The 27,072-nt window shown below is 44.7% G+C and overlaps 1 protein-coding gene across 5 annotated transcripts in view; it reads right to left on the reverse strand.

The window, feature by feature from the left end:
- Positions 1-11,456: 11,456 nt before the first annotated feature.
- The window catches only part of PROSER1 (proline and serine rich 1), a 114,882-nt gene continuing 99,266 nt past the window's right edge, over positions 11,457-27,072 (reverse strand). For 3 of the 5 annotated variants that reach the window (XM_029602757.1, XM_029602756.1, XM_029602758.1), the window contains 2 exons: positions 24,266-24,425; positions 11,457-12,548 (listed from right to left, as the gene is read on the reverse strand). In XM_029602757.1, coding sequence (XP_029458617.1) covers positions 12,410-12,548; positions 24,266-24,425 — 299 coding nt within the window. In that variant the 3' untranslated portion in view covers positions 11,457-12,409. Of the gene's footprint in view, positions 12,549-24,265; positions 24,426-27,072 lie in introns of those variants that run through there. The other 2 variants (XR_003856916.1, XR_003856915.1) reach the window with 1 other exon arrangement.

A 27,072-nucleotide genomic window follows, 5' to 3' on the forward strand; every position in this document is an offset into this window, starting at 1 on the left:
ACACACAGGTTCTCAATCACACAATTACACACAGGTTCTCTCTCTCACACACAGGCTCTCAGTCACACAATTACACACAGGTTCTCTCTCTCACTTACATAGGCTCTCAATCACACAGTTACATACAGGTTCTCTCTCTCACTTACATAGGCTCTCAATCACACAATTACATACAGGTTCTCTCTCTCTCTCACTTACATAGGCTCTCAATCACACAATTACATACAGGTTCTCTCTCTCACTTACATAGGCTCTCAATCACACAATTACATACAGGTTCTCTCTCTCACTTACAGAGGCTCTCAGTCACACAATTACACACAGGTTTTCTCTCTCTCACACACAATTACACACATGCTTTGTCTTATTCAAACAGGCTCTTAATCATACATATATGCTCTCTCTCACACAAACAGGCTCTCAATCACATACTTACATACATGCTGTCTCACACATGCACGCACACACACACACATGATCTCAAACACATATGCTCACTCACTCTCCCCAGCGAACTAGCTGCAACAGCGGCACGTGCAGCACATCACCTCGGTTTACAGCAAACAGTAATGCAGCAACAGGCTTTACAATCAAATATTAAACGGAGCAAAAAAAAAATATATATATATAAACAGCATGTTTAACAGTTAACTAAGTACACATATATCATTGACGTAAGAGTAACAGGGATTACAGAGGATTTGATCTACATGTAGCATTATACAGTAGTGAGCGTTTCTAGGGATTAAGTGCTGGTAGGATGGGAGGGGGGATCAGGATGGAGGTTAAACAGCGACGTTTGCGGCCTATAACTACTCCTTAATCAGCTTTTAGAAGCTGATTAAGTAGTAGTTATGTCTCTCAATTATACTTAGACTTAGTTTTGGGGTACTTGCCAGGTTCTTATGGCCTGGATTGGCCACTGTTGGAAACAGGATGCTGGGCTTGATGGACCCTTGGTCTGACCCAGTATGGCATATAGCAAATTGCTCCTCTTCCTGCCCTCACAGCCTCGAAAAAGGAGCCTCATCGGCTACAGGGGCTGACGCTGCTCTTCTTCGGGCCAGCACTGCACGCGCTTTACTTAACATGGTCTCTTCTTCCTGCACGTGCGGCCGCTGCACTCCACTTCCTCTTCCGGGCTGTGTGGGTGGAGACCATGCTGGTGCCACTGACTCCAGCTCTCCTGCTGCGTTCTGCCCAGGCTATCAGCATTCTAAGCCCGGGCAGAGGAAGAGTTCCATTTCACTGGGGCAGGGGGAGAAGCTGGGCCAGCGGGGGACCGGGTAGGGTTGCAACACACCAGTTGAGAACCGCTGCCCTTAGAAGGTCCTCATCACACACCACTGCCCCTTAGGGTGAAAGTGCTCCCTAGTCACTGACAATGAAATCACTACCTTTCTATGCACCAGCCTGCACCTTTAAGAATGCAGTCTCAGAATGTACCTTTTAACCTGGTCGCTCTTCTTCATTGGCATCTCTCCTCCTTATCCACAGTTCATTGATGAGCTATTTATTATTCTGACAGCATTACTCCTCTCCGCTTGCACTCTCCATTTTGTAGCCCTTTCCTCTCCCTTCATGTAAGCATATGATTGGTGGGGGCAGTTGTAATTGCATCAGCTGGCATAAGGGCTGAAGTGGAGTAAATTCACATTTCTAGTGCCCAATTATTATCTACTTCTATGTCCACTTTGATACTAAACCTCAGACTCAGGAAGAAACATTTCCAGCATAAAATCTCTGTGGAAGGTACCTCCAGCTGAACAGTACACCAACATCTGGTGGCACAGCACCAAAGTGCATACTGTTCATATTGCTCAACTGACTGAACCCTCCCCAAAGAGCTTACACTTTGTTCAGCTGTAGATGCCTTCCATAGAGAGCTTACATTAGAACTTTAACTCCTGGGTCTGAGGAAGAGTAAACTCATATTTCTGGAGGCCAATATGAGTCTATTGCTATACCAACTGTGGCAGAAGCAGCTAGACACTACCACATGGGCATAGCACAGCCACTAGAAATATGAACTTACTTTTACTCCACCTCAGACCCAGGACTTACTGTATATACTCGTGTCTAAGTCGATCTCGTGGATAAGTCGAGGGCATATTTTGACTCAAAAATTAAGAAATTTTTATGACTCATGGATAAGTCAAGGCTACACCCAGTCATTCACTCCTTCACTACCTCCCCCAAAGGTTTTCCTGGTCTGTTCATCCTCGCAAGCTGAAGACATAACCGAAGCAGCTAGAAAGAGGCCAGTGTCAGTAGGCCAGCTTCTCCCTTGCACCCCCTCACGATCCCTTAACTCACTCGCTGCTAACAAGACAATGAAGGGAGTTGCAGCTGCTCGGGTGTGTCTTCCTTTCTCACCCATGGGTTGGGGGGGGGGGTCCCAATGTTGCGCTTTGAACCACGTGGTTCTATGTGCACCAATCAGGCCCTGGCAAGGAAGGAGGCAGGACTTGTCTGAGTAACTGCAACTCCTGTCGTCGTGCTGCTTGTACATATATCCATGTATATTTATTTGGTTTTATGTTATCTTATGTGTGTTTTAATTTGTTTTTAGTTGCCCCTGAGGCAGCTCCAGTGGTGAGAAAAACTCGAGCAGAGTCGGGCAAGTTTTAATAAAGGTCCTTTTTATACACCGATCTCCATCTTTTTTACCGGTACACAGCAATCTTGGATCGGCTTCCGATTTGTTTTTTGGGACTTAGGAAAGTATACAAATTGTCACAGCAATAAAGTTTCTTCAACTTGAATTTTTATCAGATATAAAAAAGTAACAGCCCTCATTTTAAAAATAAAGTGCAATTGCTTACCTGTAACAGGTGTTCTCCTAGGACAACAGGATGTTAGTCCTCACATGTGGGTGACATCATCTGATGGAGTCTAGCATGGAAAGATTTTGTCAAAGTTTCTAGAAGCTTTGACTAGCACACTGAGCATGCCCAGCATGCCACTATACACGTGTCCACGTGAGGTCCCCCTTCAGTCTTGTAGCATAGAATAAAACTTTGAACGAAAAATAAAATAAACAAAAGAAGAACCCAACTCCACGGGGTGGTGGGTGGGATTCCTGAGGACTAACATTCTGCTGTCCTAGGAAAACACGTGTTACAGGTAAGCAACTGTACTTTCTCCTAGGCTAAGCAGGGTGGTAGTCCTCACATGCGGGTGAATACTTTCTTGCTCTACTGGACATTTCTACTTTCTTGCTCTACTGGACATTTCAGCAGCTTTTGACACCATAAATCACACCCACCTCCTTGCCTGCCTAACCGACATTGGCCTTTCCGGCACAGCCCTTAAGTGGTTCTCATCCTACCTCGACAATAGGAAATTCACCGTGAAAATAGGCAATGCTGAGTCCTCCCACTACGCGCTCGCCCAAGGAGTCCCCCAAGGCTCCTCCCTCTCTTCTACCCTCTTTAACATTTACCTCACCCCCTTGTGCAAACTCTTATCAGAACTTGGCCTCAAATTCTTTCTCTACGCTGATGATGTGCAAATCATCATACCCATTCAAGGCTCCCTATCTGATACCCTTGAATCCTGGGGAAACCATCTCGCTGCCATCAACTCCTTACTTACCAACCTCCACCTTGCTCTAAACACTGCCAAAACTGAACTCCTCCTCATATCCCATCACCCCCCTACTCACAATTGACTCTGCTATCAAGATTCCTCATGCACAGCCCTGTGCAAGGAACCTGGGGGTCCTAATTGACCAACAACTGAACTTCAAAAAACATGTCAGTGCCATACTCAAAGAGGGTTTCTTCAAACTTAAAGTCTTAAAAAACCTGAAACCTCTCCTTCACGCTAGTGACTTCCGCACTGTCGTCCAGGCTACACTGGCATCCAACATGGATTACTGTAACTCCCTCTTTCTTGGCCTACCCTACTCCTCCTTAATCCCCTCCAAATGCTACAGAACACTGTAGCCAGAACCCTCTCCAACGCTCATAAATACGACCATATTTCCCCTATACTGAAGGACCTACACTGGCTCCCTATTCCCTCCCGCATCCTCTTTAAATCCCTGACCATTATCCATAAAGCCTTATATTCCCATCCCTCCAACTGGCTGATAGATCCCCTCCAATTTGCCTGCTCGAATCGACCGACAAGGACCACTAACAAAGGGTCCCTCCATGTGCCATCCCTAAAGAAAGCACGCCTCACAGCTACAAGGGATCGGGCACTCTCCATTGCTGGACCTATGCACTGGAACTCACTCCTAACCCACCTCAGACTTGAACCTTGCATCACCAAATTCAGAGCCCAGCTCAAAACCTGGCTATTCAAACAAGCCTTTCCCCAACACCCTTGATGAATATTGAATTGTGATGGATCATGACCTGAATTTGACTATGACCTTGTTCTTATGACATTATAGTTCACTTGTTAATTGTTCCTATGCTTCTCTGCTCTCCTATTGTTTTTTTGTACCCGCTACCCTTCCCCTGTTACTTGTAATTTCCATTGCTTTTGTTCCATGTAAACCGAGATGATGTTTCGACTAACATCGGTATAGAAGACTCTTTAAATAAATAAATACCTATTAATAGGTGAGACCAACAGGTGCCGAACAAGATGTTAACGGGCACAACAATAACTGCAGCACTGCTGGTCAGCAGGGGACTGCCTGGCTCCAACCAGGGGTACTAGGAGGGAAGAACTGGGTTAAGGTCTGGAAAAGATTGCACAGGCACACTGAGTAAAGGCACTATCCTGTCATCCATCTTTGTCTAAGCAGCAGTGAGCTGCAAATGTGTGAAGAGAACTCCATGTTGCAGCACAGAAAATTTTGACGATGGGGACTGCTCGTAGATGAACCACTGACTTTGCCATGGCCCGCACAGAGTGAGCTTTGATTCGGCTGATCAGCTGAAGGCCCCACCTGCGCATAGCAGAAGGCGATACAATCCGCCAACCAGTTGGATAAAGTCAGCTTACCCACTGCCACTCCCAGCCTATTGGTATCGAAGGACCCAAAGAGCTGAGTGGACTGCCTGTGACTGGCTGTGCATTCTAAATAGAAAGCCAAGACCCTCTTGCAATCCAAAGTATGAAGAGCCCGTTCCCTTGGATAGGAATGAGGCCTGGGAAAGAAGGTGGGTAAAACAATGGACTAATTGATGTGGAAATCAGTCACTACCTTAGGCAGGAACTTAGGGTGCATACTCAAGACCACATGATCATGAAAGAACCGCGTGTATGGCAGGTATATAACCAAGATCTGAAGGTCACTGACACTACAAACTGAAGTAATCACCACTAGGAATATAACTTTTCAGGTGAGGAACTTTAGGTCGCAGGAATGCAACAGCTCAAAGGGAAGATGCATGAGCCGCGCCAGGACAATGTTGAGGTCCCAGGATGCAACTGGAGGCTGAAGAAGGGGCTTCAACGAGCAGGCTTCTCATAAAGCAACCTACTAAAGGCTGCACCGATATTGGTGTGCCAGCGACATCTCAATAGTACCCACTAACAGCGCTAAGATGAACCATGACTGAGCTGGTTTGAAGCCCAGACTCGGAAAGGTGCCACAAGTAGTCCAACAGCTTGGGAAGGGGGCATGTGAAGGGATCCAAGTAATGCCCTGCACACCAGGTGGAGAATCTTTTCCATTTCAAACTGTAAGACTTCCTGGTGTAAGGCTTTCTAGATGGCATCAGCACCTGGGAGACAGAGAGGGCCAGAGGCTGAAGAACTAAAGCGCCCAACTTCCACGCCGTTAGGGCCAACGCCCAGAGGTTCAGATAACTCAGAACCAGGGCACCCTGCGCTATCAGATTGGGCACGGTCCCTAGCTGGATGGGAGCCCTGATCAAAAGACCCTGAAGGAGAGGGAACTAGACCTGCTGGGGCCAAAACAGTGCCACAAGAATCATGATCCCTCTGTCTTGTTGAAACTGCAACAGGGTCTTCAGCAGGAGAGGAGGGTACACATACAGATCTCTCCCCCAGTGAAGGGAGAAGGCGTCGCAGGCCAGATGAGCACTCCCCCAGTGACTGGGAGTAGAAATTGCTCATCTTGTAATTGTACAGGGAGGCAAAGAGGTCCACATCTGGGGTACCCCACCGATGAAAAAGTCTGGCCGCTACTTCCGCATGGAGGGACCACTCGTGCTGCTGAAAGGAGCAGCTCAGCCAGTCCGCCAGTATGTTCAGAGTCCCAGGCAGATATGTTGCATGCAACGACATCACCTTTGAAAGGGCCCAGACCCACCCCTGCACCGCCTCGTGATAGAGAAGGAACGATCGTATGCCTCCCTGTTTGTTGATATACCACATTGCAACTTGGTTGTCCATCCGGATCAGGACTTCCTTGTGCGACAACCGGCCCCTGAATGCCCAGAGGGTGTAACAGATTGCCTGAAAGTTCAAAAAAGTTTATTTGACAGTGGGTTTCGTAAGCAGTCCAGAGACCCTGTGTGTGGAGGCCATCAACATGGGCTCCCCAGCCCAGAGGAGAGGCGTCGTTGGTGAGGACCTCTTGAGGTCAGACAGCCTGGAAGGGAATTCCCTGCTTCAAATTGGAAAGGTTTTCCCACCAGGACAGAGATACCCTCAGAGTTTCCGTGACTGAGAGACAGGTCTTGAGGTCCTAGGAGGCCTATTACCACTGCAATTGCAAGGTCCATTGTGCCCTTTGCATGCACAAGCGGGCGAGAGGGGTAACGTGGCCAGAAGCTGCCATGTAGCCCAACAAACGGAGCAGAAGGCGGGCAGTCACATGCCGACTGCTGCAGACGAAGGCTGCCAACGAGGCGAGGGCAAGAGCCCGATTGTGGGTCATAAACACTTTTGCCTGCACCTTGTCCAGCTTGGCCTCTATAAAGTCCAGCTGAGGAGATGGGCAGAGGTGAAACTTTGGGTAGTTGATCACTCAGCGCCCCAGTGCGGCAATCGCTCTTGATCAAGCAGTCGTCTAGGTATGGGAAAACGTGCACCGCATGACGCTTGAGATACAAACTGGTGCTAGTGCGTGGTGTGCGAGTTCGGGAGGCAGAAGGATAATATTTCCTCTGCCTGTAAAAAGACTTCTTAGAACTGGGCCTGGAAGATTTCCTGGCAGAAGAAGGGGCGTCAGAAGCACTAGCATCCCAGACCTTATCCCCAAAGAGGTTGTCACCTGTGCAGGGAAGGTCTGCCAGATTCTCTTGCACCTCTGGGCGGAGGTCAGAAGCCTGGAGCCAAGCCATTCGGCGGGCACCAATGCCCATGACAGCTACCCGGGCCGCTATCTCAAACATGTTGTAGGTGGATCTCACCTCATGTTTGCCAGATTCTAGACCCTGCAGGACAATGGCAGACAGTGCCTCTTGTTGCTGTTGTGGCAAGCTCTCTGTGAGATCCTGGACTCTTTTCCATAGATTTCGGTTGTATTGGGTCATATACAACTGGTAGGTGGCAATACGGGTGAGAAGCATAGCACCCTGAAAAACCTTTCTGCCCAGAGCATCGAGCTCCCTATGTTCTTGCCCCAGAGGGGCAGAGACATGGGTTCGGGAGCATCTAGCTTTCTTAAGGGCGGATTCCACTACCACTGACTGATGGGGGAGGTTTCGCCTTTCAAAACCCATGGCCTGTTGAACCAAATAGGCGGCATCCGCCTTCCTATTTACAGGAAATAAGGAGATTGGAGGCTCCCACATCTGAAAGAGAAGGTCCTTAAAGATGTCATGGATGGGAAATGCCACGATTTCCTTGGGAGCGTCTATGAAGTGGAGCACTTCCAGCATCTTATGTTGCGCATCCTCCTCCATAAGCAGTTGGAAGGAGATAGCCTCGGCCATGGCCCTATCGAACCCCGCAAAAGAGAGATCCTCTGGGGGAGACTGACACTTCTCCTCCAGTGGGGAAGGCTCAAAGAGGGGGGTCATCCGAATATTCGGATGAAGACTCCAAGGAATTGTCCCCCCATGGGTCATAGTAGCCTTCCTCCTCGCTAAGGCCATTGTGGCACGAGCGAAACCTGCGGGGGATTCCAGCCCTGGGTTCTGATGGACCGAGGGTTGCGGGAGGCCGGAGGGTCCGGACAAAGGCTCGGGGAATTGCAGCCTCGGAAATGAGGCACCAGCCACATCTTCCTCCTTGGAGGACCCGATGATAGGGATCACTCCCGAGGGGGGCATCAGTGGCCGCCAGGGAACCAAAGGTCACTCAGGCACCAGTTGTGTCAGTAGGGCACCTAAGAGGACATCCAGATACTCAAGCAGAGGTGCCAGCATAGACGGCAGAGGTTCTGGCACCAGTATGGGGGCTGGTGGCATGGGTGGCTGGGTGCTCCATAGAGCTCAGAGCACCGTGGTCTGCACCCTGTGGTCCAACTTCTCCTGGAAGTCCGGTGAGATGGGACTCCCAGGTATGTTGGAGGATGGGGCCTCCAAAGCATGGGGTCGCTTTGGTGGTGGCACGGCAGCCACCGGTATGGCACCAGAACCAGAGCCACTCAACGATGGCGATCGTTGCCGATGCTTGTTGGATCTCCCACAGTGCTTGGCCCGGTCTTTCCCCGGTGCTGAGGAAGCAGAGGAACCTGATACCCTGGAAATCAGTGAGACCCTAGGAGAACGGTCACCATTCCCACGATCCTTGGCAGTTGTGAGAGGGAGAGTAGAGAAAGGAAGCGTATCAAGGGGATTCCCTCGACCCCCCGGAGTGGATGACTCCAACACAGGTGTGGACAGAGCAGACGTTTTGGAACTAAAACTTTTCTCCATCTTGTCGAGGTGCGCACGATGACCTTTGGGGGTCATCTGGTCACATAACTGACACCCCTCAGACGTCGTGTGAAGTCTCCAGGAGCAGGATGCAAACCTCATGCGGATCCGTGATGGACATGGTCCGCGGGCACTGGGGGCACCGCCGAAAGCCGGACGACATGAAAAATAGCCGGCGCGAGGTCAATAACCAGGCGCCACCGAGAAGTGGGACTTCGGGAATCGCCCATAAAAAAGATGAAAAATAATTTTACCTACTGCGCCGAGGAGAGTGTGCTGGTCAAAGCTTCTAGAAACTTTGACAAAAGTTTTCTGTCTCTGGCTCCATGAGATGATGTCACCCACATGTAAGGACTACCATCCTGCTTGTCCTAGGAGAAAATCAGTGATGATTTTCTTCCAGGTTACTGCCGTGGAACCTTATTGAACTTCATTCTTTTTCCCCATTGCAGTTAGAATAGAAGTTGGAGGCTGCCATGGGCCCTGATCTGGCATCTTTATTTTATTTTCTTAGAAAGTTACCACTGGTTATAGGATACAAAAAGTATTAATAAGACCGCAAATGTAAAGTTCTACTCACATTTCAAGTCACATATTACTGATGATTGTGAAGTGAAAAACATTAAATTCATTATTTTTACTGAAAATACATTCTAGTCGTTGGCCATCATCAATATTTAATCAAGACTTTATTAACCTATGCTTGAAAATCTTCATTTTCTGTTTTATTTTTCCAAGGAAGTTCAGTGTTATAACAAAAAAAAAAAAAAAAAAATCGGTGTAAAAATGACTTTCACTCATTTTTCTCCTGTGTGTTATAAGAAAATCATTTTTCCACCGATTTTTTTTTTAATTAACATTTTTTTAATTAACATTAATTAAAATAAAATAAAAACTGAAAATGAAGGTCCTACTTTAGACCTGGAGAATTCTGCATTATTGTGTAACACAGAATTTGCACAGAATTCCCCTCCTGTGCAGCTGCACATAATTTCCATTTTCTGTGCAGAATCTAGCAAAGATGAAGCAAATCCTGGCATGGCATGAGCACAGCTCGTCCTACTTGTAGCAAAGATGAAGCAAGCCCCTGCGTGCCGCGAATGAAAACTGTGCTATTTGCGGCAGCGAAAAAGCAGACCCCAGCGTGCCACAAACTGAGGCCATCCTGCTTGCGGCGAAGATGAAGCAGGCCCAGGCGTGCTGCAAGCGGAGTCCATCCCACTCGTGGCAAAAATGGAGCAGGCCACAGTAACAGCAAGTCTGTGTGTAGAGGTGTATGTGGGTGTAAGACTACAAGCCTGGAGTGTGAGAGAGTATGTGTGAGGGTGCATGGGTGTGGGTGCCAGAGAGAGGGAGTCAAAGTGAGGAGATTGTGAAGGAGTGTGTATATGTTGATAGATTGGGAGCTGGTGTGTGTGAAAATAGGATTGTGTGTATGTGAGGGTGCTTGTTTGTTTGTGAAAGAGGGAGCCTGTGTGAAGGGATGTGTGTATGTATGAGAAAGAGCCTATGTGTAGGGGGTGTGTGAGTGAGAGAGGGAGCCAGTGTGCAGGAGTGTGTGAGTGAGATACATAGGTAGCATGTGTGAGGGTGTATGTATAAGAGAGAAAGGGAGCTGTATGAGGGATATGTATGTGCAAGAGAGAGAGAAAGGGAGCTGTATGAGGGATATGTATGTGCAAGAGAGAGAGAGAGGGAGCTGTATGAGGGATGTGTGTGTGCAAGAGAGAGAGAGGGAGCCTGTATGAGGGGGTGTGTATGCACACTAAAGAGAGGGAACCTGTGTGTGTGTGTGTGTGTGAAAGAGAGAGAGACAGAGAGGGACAGAGGGGGCCTGTGTGAGGAGCAGTATTAGAGAGTCTGGGAGTGAGGATAGAGTAGAAGAGGTTGAGCCTAGAGGAGGAGGGGAGAGATAGTGGCAGGTGGAGGAGCTGAGGACTGAGAGGGCAAAGTGAAAGGAGACTGGCCAAGGGAGTATGGAGAGAGGGTGGAAGAGACTCTCACAGTGAACTTCTAGGGAAATTCTGCTCAAAATATTTAAAACTCTGCATCTTTAAATAATACATTTTTTTTGTATTACATTTGTAATTAATTACTTGAAGACTGTCACGTATATTGTCTTATTTTAACCAATATAAAGTATGCAGAATTTTAAGTTTTTGGTGGCAGAATTTAAATTATTTTGCGCAGAATTCCCCCTGGAGTAGTACTTATGCTTTAGCTTTGACCTGATGAAAGGAGTATATAGCTTTATATATTGAGTCCCAATAAAAAGGGATCATCTACAACCTGTTTGTTGACCTTTATTTCTATGAACTTATCATGTAAATTTTCTTAGCTAAAGATGGTGACAAAGGCATTTGCATTGTAATGGCTTCATCACAATCTGCAAAGCAGGAGAGTTTTGCAAGGTTTAATCCAATGAACGGTTTTAGGAATTTCTCAATTCATAGAGCACTGGCCAGCTTCCTACCATACAGGAGGCTGACATTGCCTGGTTAGAAATGCAAGAGCTTGTTTGTTGCATCTTACTTTGAAGAACATGTACATAAAGGGCCTCATTTTAAAAGCATTTACACAGTTAAAATGGAGTTTTACACATTTAAATGCACTTTACCTGTATAAATGGGATTTTGAAAATTGCTACAGTATATGCCATTGAATTGTCCATAAGATATTCATGTGTAAGTACACTTTACGCACATAAATGGCTTTTTAAAATTGCTATGATAGTATGTTACATTTATGCGCACATTCCTATGAAAATTACCTCCAAACTGTTCTTTTGTATAAAAATATGAATTGTGATAATCCCAATGCCAGACAGAGAAAGTACAATGAGGGCAATTTTTAACATCCTCCTCTGTTTTCCTAAAAGTATGCACAAATTTCCATAGTGCACATACTTAGCCAGTTTACAAAGAGGCGTCCCCCTGGTCAGGAGAGTAAAACCACATGCGTACAACTAATATTCAAATGCACGCATGCTATTTTGCCCTCGCTTGAACACACACAAATAGCAGGTGCAAAGCATGCAGGTGCTTTCAGTGTGCGTGCTCTGCAGCCGCAGATTTGCCAAAGGAACCGGCTGCAATGTACGTGAGCTAGAGGTACCTGCATGCATCCAGATTCCACCAGTAGCACTTACGGGGCAAGTTAAAGCTGCTCAGATTTCTTTACAACTGACATTTTGGAACGACAGAAAATATGTTTGACTCATTCTTTTTAGCAAAGTACAGGTCCAGGTTAAATACATCTCCCTGCTTCTTTGTAAATTACATACACGTGCCTTTTTCATTTAATACATATACAGAAAATAAAAACACAGCAAGTTAGTGACAAAGTTGAAGCCCTGTGTCTATGAAAATAAATATCTAATTTTACCATTTAAAAATCATTAAGTTTTCAATTTCATTTTCTTTTCTGCATAGAGGCTAAACATGCCATTTCATCTAAACAGCAGTATAAATCACATGCTTTTACAACACAGAATTCCTCTTACTGTCACCCAGTTCATTGGCAAATAATAATCCTATTTTGACAAAGATACACTGACTGATGGTCTGTAATCTCCACAATACAAAAAATAGCTTCCCAAAGTACCCTGTAACACTGCCTATAACAACTTCTCAAGGAGCTAAAACTAAAATCATCAAAGGTTTCAGTTCAGTTCAGTTCCAGTCTTTGTTACTGCCATCCACGCTGTGAAAGTCCTGCCTGCAGTGAAAATGGTGTTCCTGGTGCTGCAGGGTAATTTGCAAAGCCATCAGGCTGCGATGAAAAACTCTCCAAAGCTGAAGCTGAATGTGCCTGAAACAAAAACAGAAATTTTAGAGATTCCTACAGAAGCTTGAAGACTGAACAAGATATTTCAGTTAACCTCAGTGTTAGCCCTAGTTCTGAAATCAAAATCCCAAGAACTTAATGACAATATCAGTAGGGAATGACTGCAAGTCCTTCCAAGGAATGTATACCATCTTCAAGGCTTGGCAGCAATGCTGCTTTAAAGACACCCAAGGGCTAAGGACAATGTGAAGTCTGAGTACAACCTCAAGCTCGCTCCAAAGCAGAACTAATGGGACAGATTTTAGTAGCTACGCGTAGGCGTAGATTTGTGCATGCAACCAGGCACGCACAAATCTACTCCTGATTTTATAACATGTGCGTGCAGCCGCACGCATGTTATAAAATCCAGGTTCAGTGCGCGCACGGGGGTGCACACTAGTGCACCTTGGGCGCGCCGAGCCCTAGGGGAGCCCCGATGGCTTTCCCTGTTCCCTCCGGCCCCCCCCCCCACCTTCCCCTCCCTTCCTCTATGTAACCTGCCCCCCAGCCCTACCTAAATCCCCCCCCCACCTATATTTTATTAGTTGCGCCTGCCTCCGGGAAGGCATAGGTTGCCGTGCACCGGCCGACGGCCAGCCTGCGATCCCGGGCACAGCGGCAAAATGGCTCCGGCCACGCCCCCCCCGCCCCACTCCCAGACCGCCCCGCCCCTTTTTTTCGAGCCCGGGACATACGCGCATCCTGGGGATTTACACGTGCCACCAGGCCTTTTGAAAATAGGCCCAGCGCGCATAGGATTTGAAAATCTGCTCTAATGAGTTAAGGAAAAAGTACTGCATCCCACTGAAAACATCAGGACTAAACCCCATCCTCAACTAATGTCATGTACATGTCTTCTCTTGCTAAGGAAACACCACGAGTGACATTCCTAGCATGATTTTCAAAACTGGTACTATCCATAGCCAATGTAACACCAGTACTGGTAGCCATATTGATCTGTGTGAAAAAAGGATTTTTTCCCAGATTGAGTTGAATAAAACAAGGATTGAAGCTGTACATTGTGCGTCCGTCGGTGCTAGATGGCTTCGCCCCGTTTGCCTCACCTTATTCACAGCTCCTCCCGCTTACCTAGTAAAGATGGCTACCGCCGCGTCTACAAGCTGACCTCTCCGGCGTCCCCAGAATGGCTATGGTGCAGCCTCCCGCCATGCTCCTCCCAGGTACCTACTAGGATGCGCGCGCCACCCACGTCTTTATTACAACCTTGGCGCGAACTTCGGGGGCATTCCCACTTACTGATGTCACGCCATCCAGGTATATAACATCTTCTAATTTGCTAGCTCTTTGAATTAGCAAGGACTCGATTGGGATTCATTCCATTCCTGTCTATGCTACTCTGCCGCTTCCGTGCTGCCGCTGGAAGCTCTCTCTCTGCCCTTCGGGGTAACTGCTAACCTGGGTACCTGCTTCTCGGGGGCCCTCTGCTTTATTTCAGATTCCCTACAGGGAACAGGTCCTCGGTCCTCGAGGGCCTGCTCTCCCTGCCTCGATGCTTTCACTTTCTTCTACAACCTGGTGGAATCGCATATCTACAGCAAATACCTAGTGAGTACTCTAACTCTCAGTCTATCTTATCCACAGTACTTCCTTGCTGGGAAACCTGCTTCGGAACCTCCAAATACCAATGGGGTGAGAAGGGCTCCCTCTGCCGAGGTCCCTGAGACTGCAACTAGCAGACTGCCTCACTACTGCCACCTCTGGTGGTACTCTTCAAGCTGTATAATAAAGAACTAACTGTTTTTGTGCATTCTGAGTCTAGCCTACTGTGGCTCCTCACGGGGCTCTTCCCCGTGGGCGTAGTCATCTGCCACAGTACCCAAGGATCCACCCAAACACCGCTCATCCATAACATACATAAGCATTTAATATCACTTAGGTCCTTCATACAGATTGGAAGAAGGGATCTACATGGTCTTAAAAGTTAATATATAACTTAATCTCTGAATCATTTTTATGTGCACCAATGAAAGATATCACAAACTGCATGGAAAGCAATCAGTGCTAACAAACATTACCTATATTTATACTACAAGCAGCCAAAGCAAGACTGAAAGCATTTGATGGCTCTGATGCATTCTTAATATGAATTTGCAACTGCACTTGAAAAATAGGGAATTAATTTTTTAAACTAAAAGGATCAAGATATTCATTTAGACTTTTATCTGTTTATCTAAATACAGTGATGCTGCTAATGAAAATCAATGCAATATAGAATCCCATTATTGCTAGCCACCGATTATATACTCATAAAACAAAGCAACAGGATTAGCCTAACTTGCTAAACAAATAAGTGGGTGCAGAGTCTGCTACTTCCGTTTACATATCTTTGCTACTGCACCATAGCTATACACAAAAATGAGACAGTACAGTGTGGCACAATGTAACCTAAGATCATTCAAAATGTTCATTAGAAGGGTTTTAAGAAATAACCAAGAGGCAAAGCATAACCAAATAAACGACAATAAAAAATGGCATAAACAAGAATATAAGAACATAAGCTGCCATACTAGCTCAGACTGAGGGTCCATCAAGCCCAGCATCTTGTTTCCAATAGTGGCCAATCCATGATACAAGAACCTGGCAAGTACCCAAACATTAAATAGATCCCAAGCTATTGATGCCAGTAATAGCAGTGGCTATTTCCTAAGTCAACTTGACTAATAGCAGTCTCCTCCAGGAACTTGGCCAAATCTTTTTTAAATCTAGATAAGCTAAATGCTTTAATCACATCCCCTGGCAACAAATTCCAGAACTTAATTAGGTGTCAAGTGAAAAAGAATTTTCTTCAATTTGTTTTAAAAGTGCTACTTGCTAATTTCATGGCAACCCCCATAGTCCTTTTATTATCTGAAAGAGTAAACAACCAAGTTATATTAACTCGTTCTAGTCCTCTCATATCTTATAGACCTCTATCATATTCCCCCTCAGTCATCTTTTCTCCAAGTTGATCAGCCCTAACCTCTTTAGTCTTTTCTCATAGGGGAGCCGATCCATCCCCTTTATAATTTTGGTTGCCCTTCTCTGTACCTTCTCCAGCGTATCATAAGAACATAAGAAAATGCCATACTGGGTCAGACCAAGGGTCCATCAAGCCCAGCATCCTGTTTCTAACAGTGGCCAATCCAGGCCATAAGAACCTGGCAAGTACCCAAAAACTAAGTCTATTCCATGTTACCATTGCTAATGGCAGTGGATATTCTCTAACTGAACTTAATAGCAGGTAATGGACTTCTCCTCCAAGAACTTATCCAATCCTTTTTTAAACACAGCTATACTAACTGCACTAACCACATCCTCTGGCAACAAATTCCAGAGTTTAATTGTGCGTTGAGTAAAAAAGAACTTTCTCCGATTAGTTTTAAATGTGCCCCATGCTAACTTCATGGAGTGCCCCCTAGTCTTTCTATTATCCGAAAGCGTAAATAACCGATTCACATCTATCCGTTCTAGATCTCTCACGATTTAAAACATCTCTATCATATCCCCCCTCAGCTGTCTCTTCTCCAAGCTGAAAAGTCCTAACCTATTTAGTCTTTCCTCATAGGAGAGCTGTTCCATTCCCCTTATCATTTTGGTAGCCCTTCTCTGTACCTTCTCCATCGCAATTATATCTTTTTTGAGATGCAGCGACCAGAATTGTACACAGTATTCAAGGTGCGGTTCTCACCATGGAGCGATACAGAGGCATTATGATATTTTCCGTTTTATTCACCATTGCCTTACTAATAATTCCCAACATTGTTTGCTTTTTTGACTGCCGCAGCACACTGAACCGACGATTTCAATGTGTTATCCACTATGACGCCTAGATCTCTTTCTTGGGTTGTAATATGGAACCCAACATTGTGTAATTATAGCATGGGTTATTTTTCCCTATATGCAACACCTTCCCACTTATCCACATTCAATTTCATCTGCCATTTGGATGCCCAATTTTCCAGTCTCACAAGGTCTTCCTGCAATTTATCACAATCTGCTTGTGATTTAACTACTCTGAACAATTTTGTGTCATCTGCAAATTTGATTATCTCACTCGTCGTATTTCTTTCCAGATAATTTATAAATATATTGAAAAGTAAGGGTCCCAATATAGATCCCTGAGGCACTCCACTGCCCACTCCCTTCCACTGAGAAAATTGTCCATTTAATCCTATTCTGTTTCCTGTCTTTTAGCCAGTTTGCAATCCACGAAAGGACATCGCCACCTATCCCATGACTTTTTACTTTTCCTAGAAGCCTCTCATGAGGAAACTTTGTCAAACGCCTTCTGAAAATCCAAGTATACTACATCTACCGGTTCACCTTTATCCACATGTTTATTAACTCCTTCAAAAAAGTGAAGCAGATTTGTGAGGCAAGACTTACCTTGGGTAAAGCCATGCTGACTTTGTTCCATTAAACCATGCCTTTCTATATGTTCTGTGATTTTGATGTTTAGAACACTTTCCACTATTTTTCCTGGCACTGAAGTCAGGCTAACCGGTCTGTAGTTTCCCGGATCGCCCCTGGAGTCCTTTTTAAATGTTGGGGTTACATTTGCTATCCTCCAGTTTTCAGGTACAATGGATGAATATAATGATAGGTTACAAATTTTTACTAATAGGTCTGAAATTTCATTTTTTAGTTCCTTCAGAACTCTGGGGTGTATACCATCCGGTCCAGGTGATTTACTACTCTTCAGTTTGTCAATCAGGTCTACCACATCTTCTAGGTTCACCGTGATTTGATTCAGTCCATCTGAATCATTACCCATGAAAACCTTCTCCATTACGGGTACCTCCCCAACATCCTCTTCAGTAAACACCGAAGCAAAGAAATCATTTAATCTTTCTGCGATGGCCTTATCTTCTCTAAGTGCCCCTTTAACCCCTCGATCATCTAATGGTCCAACTGACTCCCTCACAGGCTTTCTGCTTCGGATATATTTTAAAAAGTTTTTACTGTGAGTTTTTGCCTCTACAGCCAACTTCTTTTCAAATTCTCTCTTAGCCTGTCTTATCAATGTCTTACATTTAACTTGCCAACGTTTATGCTTTATCCTATTTTCTTCTGTTGGATCCTTCTTCCAATTTTTGAATGAAGATCTTTTGGCTAAAATAGCTTCTTTCACCTCCCCTTTTAACCATGCCGGTAATCATTTTGTCTTCTTTCCACCTTTCTTAATGTGTGGAATACATCTGGACTGTGCTTCTAGAATGGTATTTTTTTTAACAATGACCACGCCTCTTGCACATTTTTTACTTTTGTAGCTGCTCCTTTCAGTTTTTTTCTAACAATTTTTCTCATTTTATCAAAGTTTCCCTTTTGAAAGTTTAGCACGAGAGCCATGGATTTGCACACTGTTCCTCTTCCAGTCATTAAATCAAATTTGATCATATTATGATCACTATTGCCAAGCGGCCTCACCACTGTTACCTCTCTCACCAAGTCCTGTGCTCCAGTGAGAATTAGATCTAAAACTGCTCCCTCTCTCATTGGTTCCTGAACCAATTGCTCCATAAAGCTATCATTTATTCCATCCAGGAACGTTATATCTCTAGTGTGTCCCGATGATATATTTACCCAGTCAATATTGGGGTAATTGAAGTCTCAGGATACATAGGTGCAGGCAGAAATTTAAGTCCTGATACAGTACTCACAATCAAGTGTATAAGTACAACTTTTTATTCTTCAATATGGCAACTCCTCTGATTCATACAGGCAGTAGGTTAATGGCGTCCCCCGACACGGTTCCCGTGTTTCGCCGCGGGCTGCATCGGGAGGGCGCGCCAACAGGGGTTCTAACAATAACTGTAAAACAGAAGTATACATCAGGACAACAGCGTGGGACTTATAGCCGAATAATGAGTATAAGACTTAGGATATAAAGCCTTCCAACATACCTGACAGCAAAATGCCTTGAAAGTGACAGGGAGCGCACTGCCCTTGAACGCTGACAGGTATTTAAAGCTGATTAAGCGCGCCAAATCAGGAGGACAAACCACGTGGGAGCTCACGGCCCCGTTCATTGGTTGCCATTCCTGTATTACAGCGCTGCAGGACTCATCCGATCAAAATAAAGAACTCTGCACAACAGGCCACTTTAAGTAAACAAAAACCACTCAATATCGCGATTCAGACCCTTGGGGAATACTGAGTCTAAAGTGAAGATCCAGCGTTGTTCAACCCGACCCAGCTGTTCTGCATAGTTACCTCCTCGGGGGGGCCGTGGAAAACCTCAAGAACACTGTAGGATAGATCTGAAAGCGTGTGTGATTTTTTTACCCAGTGATCCACGAGGGGTTCCTTTTCTCGCGAATGGCGGATATTTGAGCAGTGCTCTATAATTCGAGTTTTTACCATGCGAGAGGTTTTCCCAACGTAAATCAGCGGGCAGGGACAGGTGATAACATAAATGACTCCTGATGTGGTACAATCAGAGTACGACAATAACTTAAAAATTTTTTAGAAACAGGGTGACTAAAGCTCGTGGATGGAGAAGTGTGAGAGCATGCAATGCATCGGCCACACGGATAATGGCCAATTGCATTGTCCATATTTCTGGAGATGGGGATATCAGTATGAATCAATTTATCACGTAGGTTTTTACCTCTACGAAAGGTAAATCTCAAGGGACCTGGGAACAAAGTATGTAAAGATAGAGCATCCCAATGTCTACGGATCATTGTTGTAATCTGCCGACTGAGGGTTGAAAAAGGCAGAATACAATTTGTAACTAACTGGTCATCCCGGGATGATGGTAAAAATAAAAGATCCCGATTCGTATGATATCCCGATTCGTATGATATCCCCATCTCCAGAAATATGGACAATGCAATTGGCCATTATCCGTGTGGCCGATGCATTGCATGCTCTCACACTTCTCCATCCACGAGCTTTAGTCACCCTGTTTCTAAAAAAATTTTTAAGTTATTGTCGTACTCTGATTGTACCACATCAGGAGTCATTTATGTTATCACCTGTCCCTGCCCGCTGATTTACGTTGGGAAAACCTCTCGCATGGTAAAAACTCGAATTATAGAGCACTGCTCAAATATCCGCCATTCGCGAGAAAAGGAACCCCTCGTGGATCACTGGGTAAAAAAATCACACACGCTTTCAGATCTATCCTACAGTGTTCTTGAGGTTTTTCCACGGCCCCCCCGAGGAGGTAACTATGCAGAACAGCTGGGTCGGGTTGAACAACGCTGGATCTTCACTTTAGACTCAGTATTCCCCAAGGGTCTGAATCGCGATATTGAGTGGTTTTTGTTTACTTAAAGTGGCCTGTTGTGCAGAGTTCTTTATTTTGATCGGATGAGTCCTGCAGCGCTGTAATACAGGAATGGCAACCAATGAACGGGGCCGTGAGCTCCCACGTGGTTTGTCCTCCTGATTTGGCGCGCTTAATCAGCTTTAAATACCTGTCAGCGTTCAAGGGCAGTGCGCTCCCTGTCACTTTCAAGGCATTTTGCTGTCAGGTATGTTGGAAGGCTTTATATCCTAAGTCTTATACTCATTATTCGGCTATAAGTCCCACGCTGTTGTCCTGATGTATACTTCTGTTTTACAGTTATTGTTAGAACCCCTGTTGGCGCGCCCTCCCGATGCAGCCCGCGGCGAAACACGGGAACCGTGTCGGGGGACGCCATTAACCTACTGCCTGTATGAATCAGAGGAGTTGCCATATTGAAGAATAAAAAGTTGTACTTATACACTTGATTGTGAGTACTGTATCAGGACTTAAATTTCTGCCTGCACCTATGTATCCTGCGATTTTGCTATAGTGCAGAGTTTGCTCACCATGTACTTTTGGTAATTGAAGTCTCCCATTATTACTGCACTACCAATTTGGTTAGCTTCCCTAATTTCTCTTAGCATTTCACTGTCCGTCTCACCATCTTGACCAGGTGGACGGTAGTATTCTCCTATCACTATAGTCTTCCCCGACATACAAGGGATTTCTACCCATAAAGATTCAATTTTGTATTTAGTCTCATGCAGGATGTTTATCCTGTTGGACTCTATGCCATCCCAGACATAAAGCGCCACACCTCCTTCCAGGTGCTCCTCTCTGTCATTGCGATATAATTTGTACCCTGGTATAGCACTGTCCCATTGGTTATCCTCTTTCCACCATGTCTCTGAGATGCCAATTAAGTTTATGTCATCATTCACTGCTATACATTCTAATTCTTCTTAGACTTCTAGCATTAGCATACAAACATTCAAAGTTTGTTTTTTGTTTGTATTTTCATTATCCTTTTTAATTGATAGGGATAAGTTAGAATTTTTTAGCTCAGGTGAGTTTTTAGTTACAGGCACTTGGACTATTTTTCTAATTATTGGAACCTCACTGTCGGGATGCCCTAATTCTAATGCATCATTAGTATCCTTTGAAGATACCTCTCTCCGAACCATGCGCTGCTGAGCGACTGTCGGCGTTCCCCTTTGTTCTAGTTTAAAAGCTGCTCTATCTCCTTTTTAAAGGTTAGTGCCAGCAGTCTGGTTCCACCCTGGTTAAGGTGGAGCCCATCCCTTTGGAAGAGACTCCCCCTTCCCCAAAAGGTTCCCCAGTTCCTAACAAAACTGAATCCCTCTTCCTTGAACCATCGTCTCATCCACACATTGAGACTCCGGAGCTCTGCCTGCCTCTGGTGACCTGCGCGTGGAACAGGGAGCATTTCAGAGAATGCTACCCTGGAGGTTTTTTGAGATGCAGCAACCAGAATTGAACACAGTACTCAAGGTGTAGTCTCATCATGGAGCAATACAGAGGCATTATGACATTTTCTGTTTTATTCACCAGTCCCTTCCTATTAATTCCTAGTATTATATTTGCTTTTTTAACTGCTGCAGCACAATAAGCTATTTCAATGTATTGTCCACTATGACGCCTAGATATTTTTCCCGGGTGATGCCTAACATGAAACCTAACATTGTGTAACTACAACATGGATTATTTTTCCCTATATGCATCATCTTGCACTTGTCCACAAAAAATTTCATCTGCCATTTGGATGTCCAATCTTCCAGTCTCACAAGGTCCTTCTGTAATTTATCACTATATGCCTGTGATTTAACTACTTTGAATAATTTTTTGTCATCTGCAAATTTGATCACCTCACTCATCTTTCCCCTTTCCAGATCATTTATAAATATATTAAAAAGCACCAATACAAGTACAGATCCCTTAGGCATTCCACTGTTTACCTTTCTCCACTTAGAAAACTGACCATTAAATCCTACTCTGTTTCCTGACTTTTAACCAGTTTGCAGTCCACAAAAGTACATTGCTTGCTATCCCATGACTTTTTTGTTTTCTTAGAAGCCTCTCATACACCTTCTGAAAATTCAATTACATCACGGCTCAATGTTATCCACATGTTTATTAACCCCTTCAAAAAATTTAGCAGATTGTGAGGCAAGATTTCCCTTGAGTAAATTCATGCTGGCTGTGTCCCATTAAACCATGTCTAGCTATAATGTTCTATGATTTTGTTTTTTAGAATAGTATCCACAATTTTTCCCGGCTCACCAGATCACCCCTGGAGCCTTTTTAAAATATTGGGATTACACTGGCCACCTCCCAACCTTCAGGTACAATGGCTGATTTTAACGGGAAGTTACAAATTACTAGCAATAGATCTGAAATTACATTTTTGAGTTTTCAGAACCCTGTGGTCTAAGAAATTTGCTATTCTTCAGTTTGTCAATCTGGCCTACTGTATCGTCCAGATTCACCGTGATTTGGTTCAGTTCATCTGAATCATCATCCTTGAAAACTGTCTGTTAAACAGGTATCTCCCCAACATCTTCATTAATAAACATTGAAGCAAAACAATTCATTTAGTGATTTTAGCACTTAACATCTTTATGCGATACTTTATCTTCCTTAAGTGCCCCTTTAACCCCTTGATCATCTAACGATCCAACCAACTCCCTCGTAGGCTTCCTGCTTCGGATATATTTAAAAAAGTTTTTATTATGAGTTTTTGCCTCTATGGCCAACTTCTTTTCAAATTCTCTCTTTGCCTGTCATCAGTGTTTTACATTTAACTTCCCAATGCTTATGCTTTTTCCTATTTTCTTCAGATGGATTCTTTTTCCAGTTTTTGAAGGAATTTTTTTTTGGCTAAAATAACATCTTTCGCTTTACCTTTTAACCAAGCCAGCAATTTATCTTTCTTTTAGAGATATTCAAATTCCCAGTTTTAATGATAAACATAAGAACATAAAAAATTGCCATGCTGGGTCAGACCAAGGGTCCATCAAGCCCAGCATTCTGTTTACAACAGAGGCCAATCCAGGCCAAAAGAACCTGGCAATTACCCAGACACTAAGAAGATACCATGCTACTGATGCAATTAATAGCAGTGGCTATTCCCTAAGTAAAATTAATTAATAGCCCTTAATGGACTTCTCCTCCAAGAACTTATCCAAACCTTTTTTGAACCCAGCTACACTAAATGCACTAACCACATCTTCTGGCAACAAATTCCAGAGCTTTATTGTGCGTTCAGTGAAAAAGAATTTTCTCCAATTAGTCTTAAATGTGCTACTTGCTAACTTCATGGAATGCCCCCTAGTCCTTCTATTATTCAAAAGTGTAAATGGAGAAATTACTTACCTGATAATTTCGTTTTCCTTAGTGTAGACAGATGGACTCAGGACCAATGGGTATAGTGTACTCCTGATAGCAGTTGGAGACGGATCAGATTTCAATCTCACGTCAGCCCCTAGTACATACACCCCTGCAGGAAGTGCAGCTCCTCAGTATTCTCCTTGAAAAGCATTGTGGATATATGTGTGACTGACTAATTTGATTAACTTGGATAACTTCATAACTTGGTTAAGCTCTTTAACTTGATTAACTTGATGTGGTTGAATTGACTCTAGCTGGAGACCGCCAGTGTACTCAACCGGAAAGCGTCGACAGCCAGTAGGGTGGGTGTCCTTCCATGCGTAACGGCAGCCAAGGGTGGGATGCTGAGTCCATCTGTCCTGCAGGGGTATATGTACTAGGGGCTGATGTCAGATTGAAATCTTATCCGTCTCCAACTGCTATCAGGAGTACACTATACCCATTGGTCCTGAGTCCATCTGCTACATGCTAGGTAATAACCGATTCACATTTACTCGTTCAAGACCTCTCATGATCTTAAAGACCTCTATCGTATCCCCCCTCAGCCATCTCTTCTCCAAGCTGAACAGCCCTAACCTCTTCAGCCTTTCCTCACAGGGGAGCTGTTTTCATCCCCTTTATCATTTTGGTTGCCCTTCTCTGTACCTTCCTCCATCGCAACGATATCTTTTTTTGAGATGCGGCGACCAAAATTGTACACAAATTCAAGGTGCGGTCTCAACCATGGAGTGATATAGAGGCATTATGACATTTTCCATTTTATTAACCATTCCCTTCCTAATAATTCCTAACATTCTGTTTGCTTTTTTGACTGCTGCAGCACACTGAGCTGACAATTTTAAAAGTATTATCCACTATGATGCCTAGATCTTTTTCCTGGGTGGTAGCTCCTAATAATATTCCTCTAAGTTTTAAAATACTAATAGTGAGGTTCCTGCTGCCTTAAAGTGGGCATTTATCACATCTTGTGATGTCTTCAGTGACATTTGATCATTTGTTGTTGTAGGTACATCCAAGTCAAACAGTTCAGCAAGCTCTGCTGAAACACTCCCTTTACCTGCAATAGTGCAGATTGTGCTGCTGCTGCTGCCGCTGCATTCTGCTGCAGGCCTTGCAGTGTTGACTGGGAGGGACTCTGAGGAAATCCAGGGAGTCCAGAAAGAGACAAGAGTCCAGGAAAAGTAGTATTACCTGCTGCCTGAAGTCCTGTAGACAAACTGGGGAAAACAAATGTCATCTCAGAACATTTTCTATTGGAAAGGTTTCAAGTACTATTAAAAAAGAAAGCTGTGCCCTTTCTTTTAGACATGTAAGTGGCCTTTTAGAAAACTACTCCAGGAATTTAAGAGGTACATGTGGAAGCGATATCACATGTACTTTTACATATTGCAAAGAAGCGTTCCGGGGGCAGAGCTGGGGCAGGGAAATCATTTGCATGCATGCTTTTGATTTTCAAAAGCATGCACGTAAATGTTTGTGTGGACATTTACACCTCCTCTCCAGCAGGTATTGTAACTGCGTGTGTCTATCCTGCACTAAGGTACATGTGGTCCCTCTAATTTTCAAACTGGCCTTATTCACTTTGAAAATTAGGGCTTTCAGCCTTACACAGGCTGTTATAAAATTACCCTTAACATGTATGGTGTATAGATTGCACACAAGAAAGCTGTAATATGTGTGCTGTATCAATTAGAAATGTTACTGACAATTATTGCATTCTTTCAGCTGCTTCCAGACAATATCCTGAATTCCCAGGAGCAATTATGCTCAGAACAGTGTTACAACTACATGTGAAGTAGTTTCTGACAATGTGGGATGTCATTTGCCATTGAAATGACATGAACTAAATAGGTCCTATAAATATGCGGTAAACTGTGACTCTCTAACTTTAAAATGTCAGATTCTGGGGGACTGTCTAAATGTACATTGCCTGAGCCATTCTTTGAGATCCTCTCACAGCTCATTATTGTCAATGCCATCTTTGAAGGAGGCATACCTAGGAGCTGATGCATTAAAATGCTCTCAGCCTAGTGCACAGGTTGATGCATGGTTGGACAAATGTTTTGGACAAGCTAAATTTTCTCATACTGTGCTGGAAACAACAATGTACATATATTTTGTCTAGCTAAATATAAACAATAAGTTATTGTCATTTGAACATTTTATTGCAACCCCCCACCCCCAAAAAAAAAATAATTTCCTGTTCATACCCCAGATCAGTCCAGACAAATGGATGTTACATCCCTACCAGCAGATGGAGACAAAGAACAAAACCTTTGAGGCACTGCTACATATCCGAGTGCCACCTGCAGTCCCTCAATTTGTCTCCAGCACATGGTAGACCTGCAATTTGAGTGAGATTTAAAAAAAAAAAAAAAAAAAAAGTTTGGAAGACAGATTAGGAAGAGAAGATTCCACTCCCTGAGGTGTTAGGCAGCTTTATGGGCCATGCCTCACGTGGAGCCAGGCAAGTGGGGGGTTGGCAATCCCTGACTGTCTCTGTCCATATCTAACCCTGGGGACTGATAACTAGGGGTCCTGGTTCCCTCATCCCCGTGAATGGTTCTCTCCCTGGGTTGTAAGTTCCAGCAGGAAAGTATTTCTCTATCATTTGTTGTAGCATTTTACTGTTTGTTTAAGCAAGTTTAAAAAAAAAGAAAGAAAGAAAAGAAAAGCTGCTGAGGCTGGGCTCGATCACGAACAGGTCAATTAAGGTGCTGAGCCAGGATCGCTTGGGGAGAGGTTTGTAGAAGTACCTGATGCCACCAGGGCACTCAGGGTTGTAGCTGTGGGCTATTTTTGGCGGTCCTTCCCTGCATGGTCATCAGCTTTTCACCACGAGGCAGCCACATGGTAAGCCTCATAGCACCTGCCTTGCAGCGCACCAAAGCCTGTTAGGTTTGTGCCAGATGTGCTTAGATTTTAATGCCCTATGCGGTGAATGTGCCTTGGAAGGTGAAGGAACCTCAGAGGACACTGCAGGAGGCCGGAGAAGGACCCGCTCACAATGCCCATGTTGGAGGTCCCCGAAAGGGGTTGGGGTAGCTGGAGGTGCAGAAGTGCTTTCAGAACAGGTAAAAAAAAAAAAAAAAGACCACTCCAGCAGGGCCTAGGGATACCCCTCCTCCTCTTTCCCCTGTGGGGCTTCTTACGGGGGATGATTTATTAGACAGGGGGGGGGGGGGAATCTGGGTGAGTCTAATCCCACGGAAGAGCAGGATTTTTCTCCAGATTTTGTTCTGTTGATGCACAACGCATTCTTGGCGGTGGAAAAGTGGCCCAGGGAAGGAAAGCCACAGAGGCCTGCATAAAGGGCCAAGATAGTCCCAGCAGGAAGATCAGGAGAACTTCTGCGTCACTTGGGACTGGCTTGGACCTTGGAATCAGGAGACCCGGCAGAAGCTCTGTTGAGACTGGTGGTGATCTGAGGGATGACCCGGTTGATGGCCTTGGAGCGGGCGGTCTGGCTTATGATCTGGAAGCAATGGATGATATGGTAGATCCAGACGACATACCGGTAACCAAGGGGGATGACCCGAGGGCCGTTTCTTTTGCAAGGAGGAATTGAGGCCTCTCATCCATCATGTCTTAGATGAGCTGGGTATAAAGGTATTCAGGAAGTTTTAGGTATGGTGAACCCGGTGTTGGATGGACTGTGGGGTTCGCCAAAGGCTTTTCCATTGCCCAGGAAGTTCAGGAAGCTTGTGGGTTGGATACTCCAGAGGCTAGCTTGAAGGTCAGCAGAGCAATGGCAAAGTTGATCCGATGACGGAGGACACGTTGGAATGCCTAAGATGGATGCGGCAGTGTCGGCAGTCACAAAGAAGACCACTATCCTGGTAGCAGGTTTAATTGCATTGAAGG

The sequence above is a fragment of the Rhinatrema bivittatum genome, chromosome 5 (assembly GCF_901001135.1).
Source record: "Rhinatrema bivittatum chromosome 5, aRhiBiv1.1, whole genome shotgun sequence".
Classification (NCBI taxonomy): domain Eukaryota; kingdom Metazoa; phylum Chordata; class Amphibia; order Gymnophiona; family Rhinatrematidae; genus Rhinatrema; species Rhinatrema bivittatum.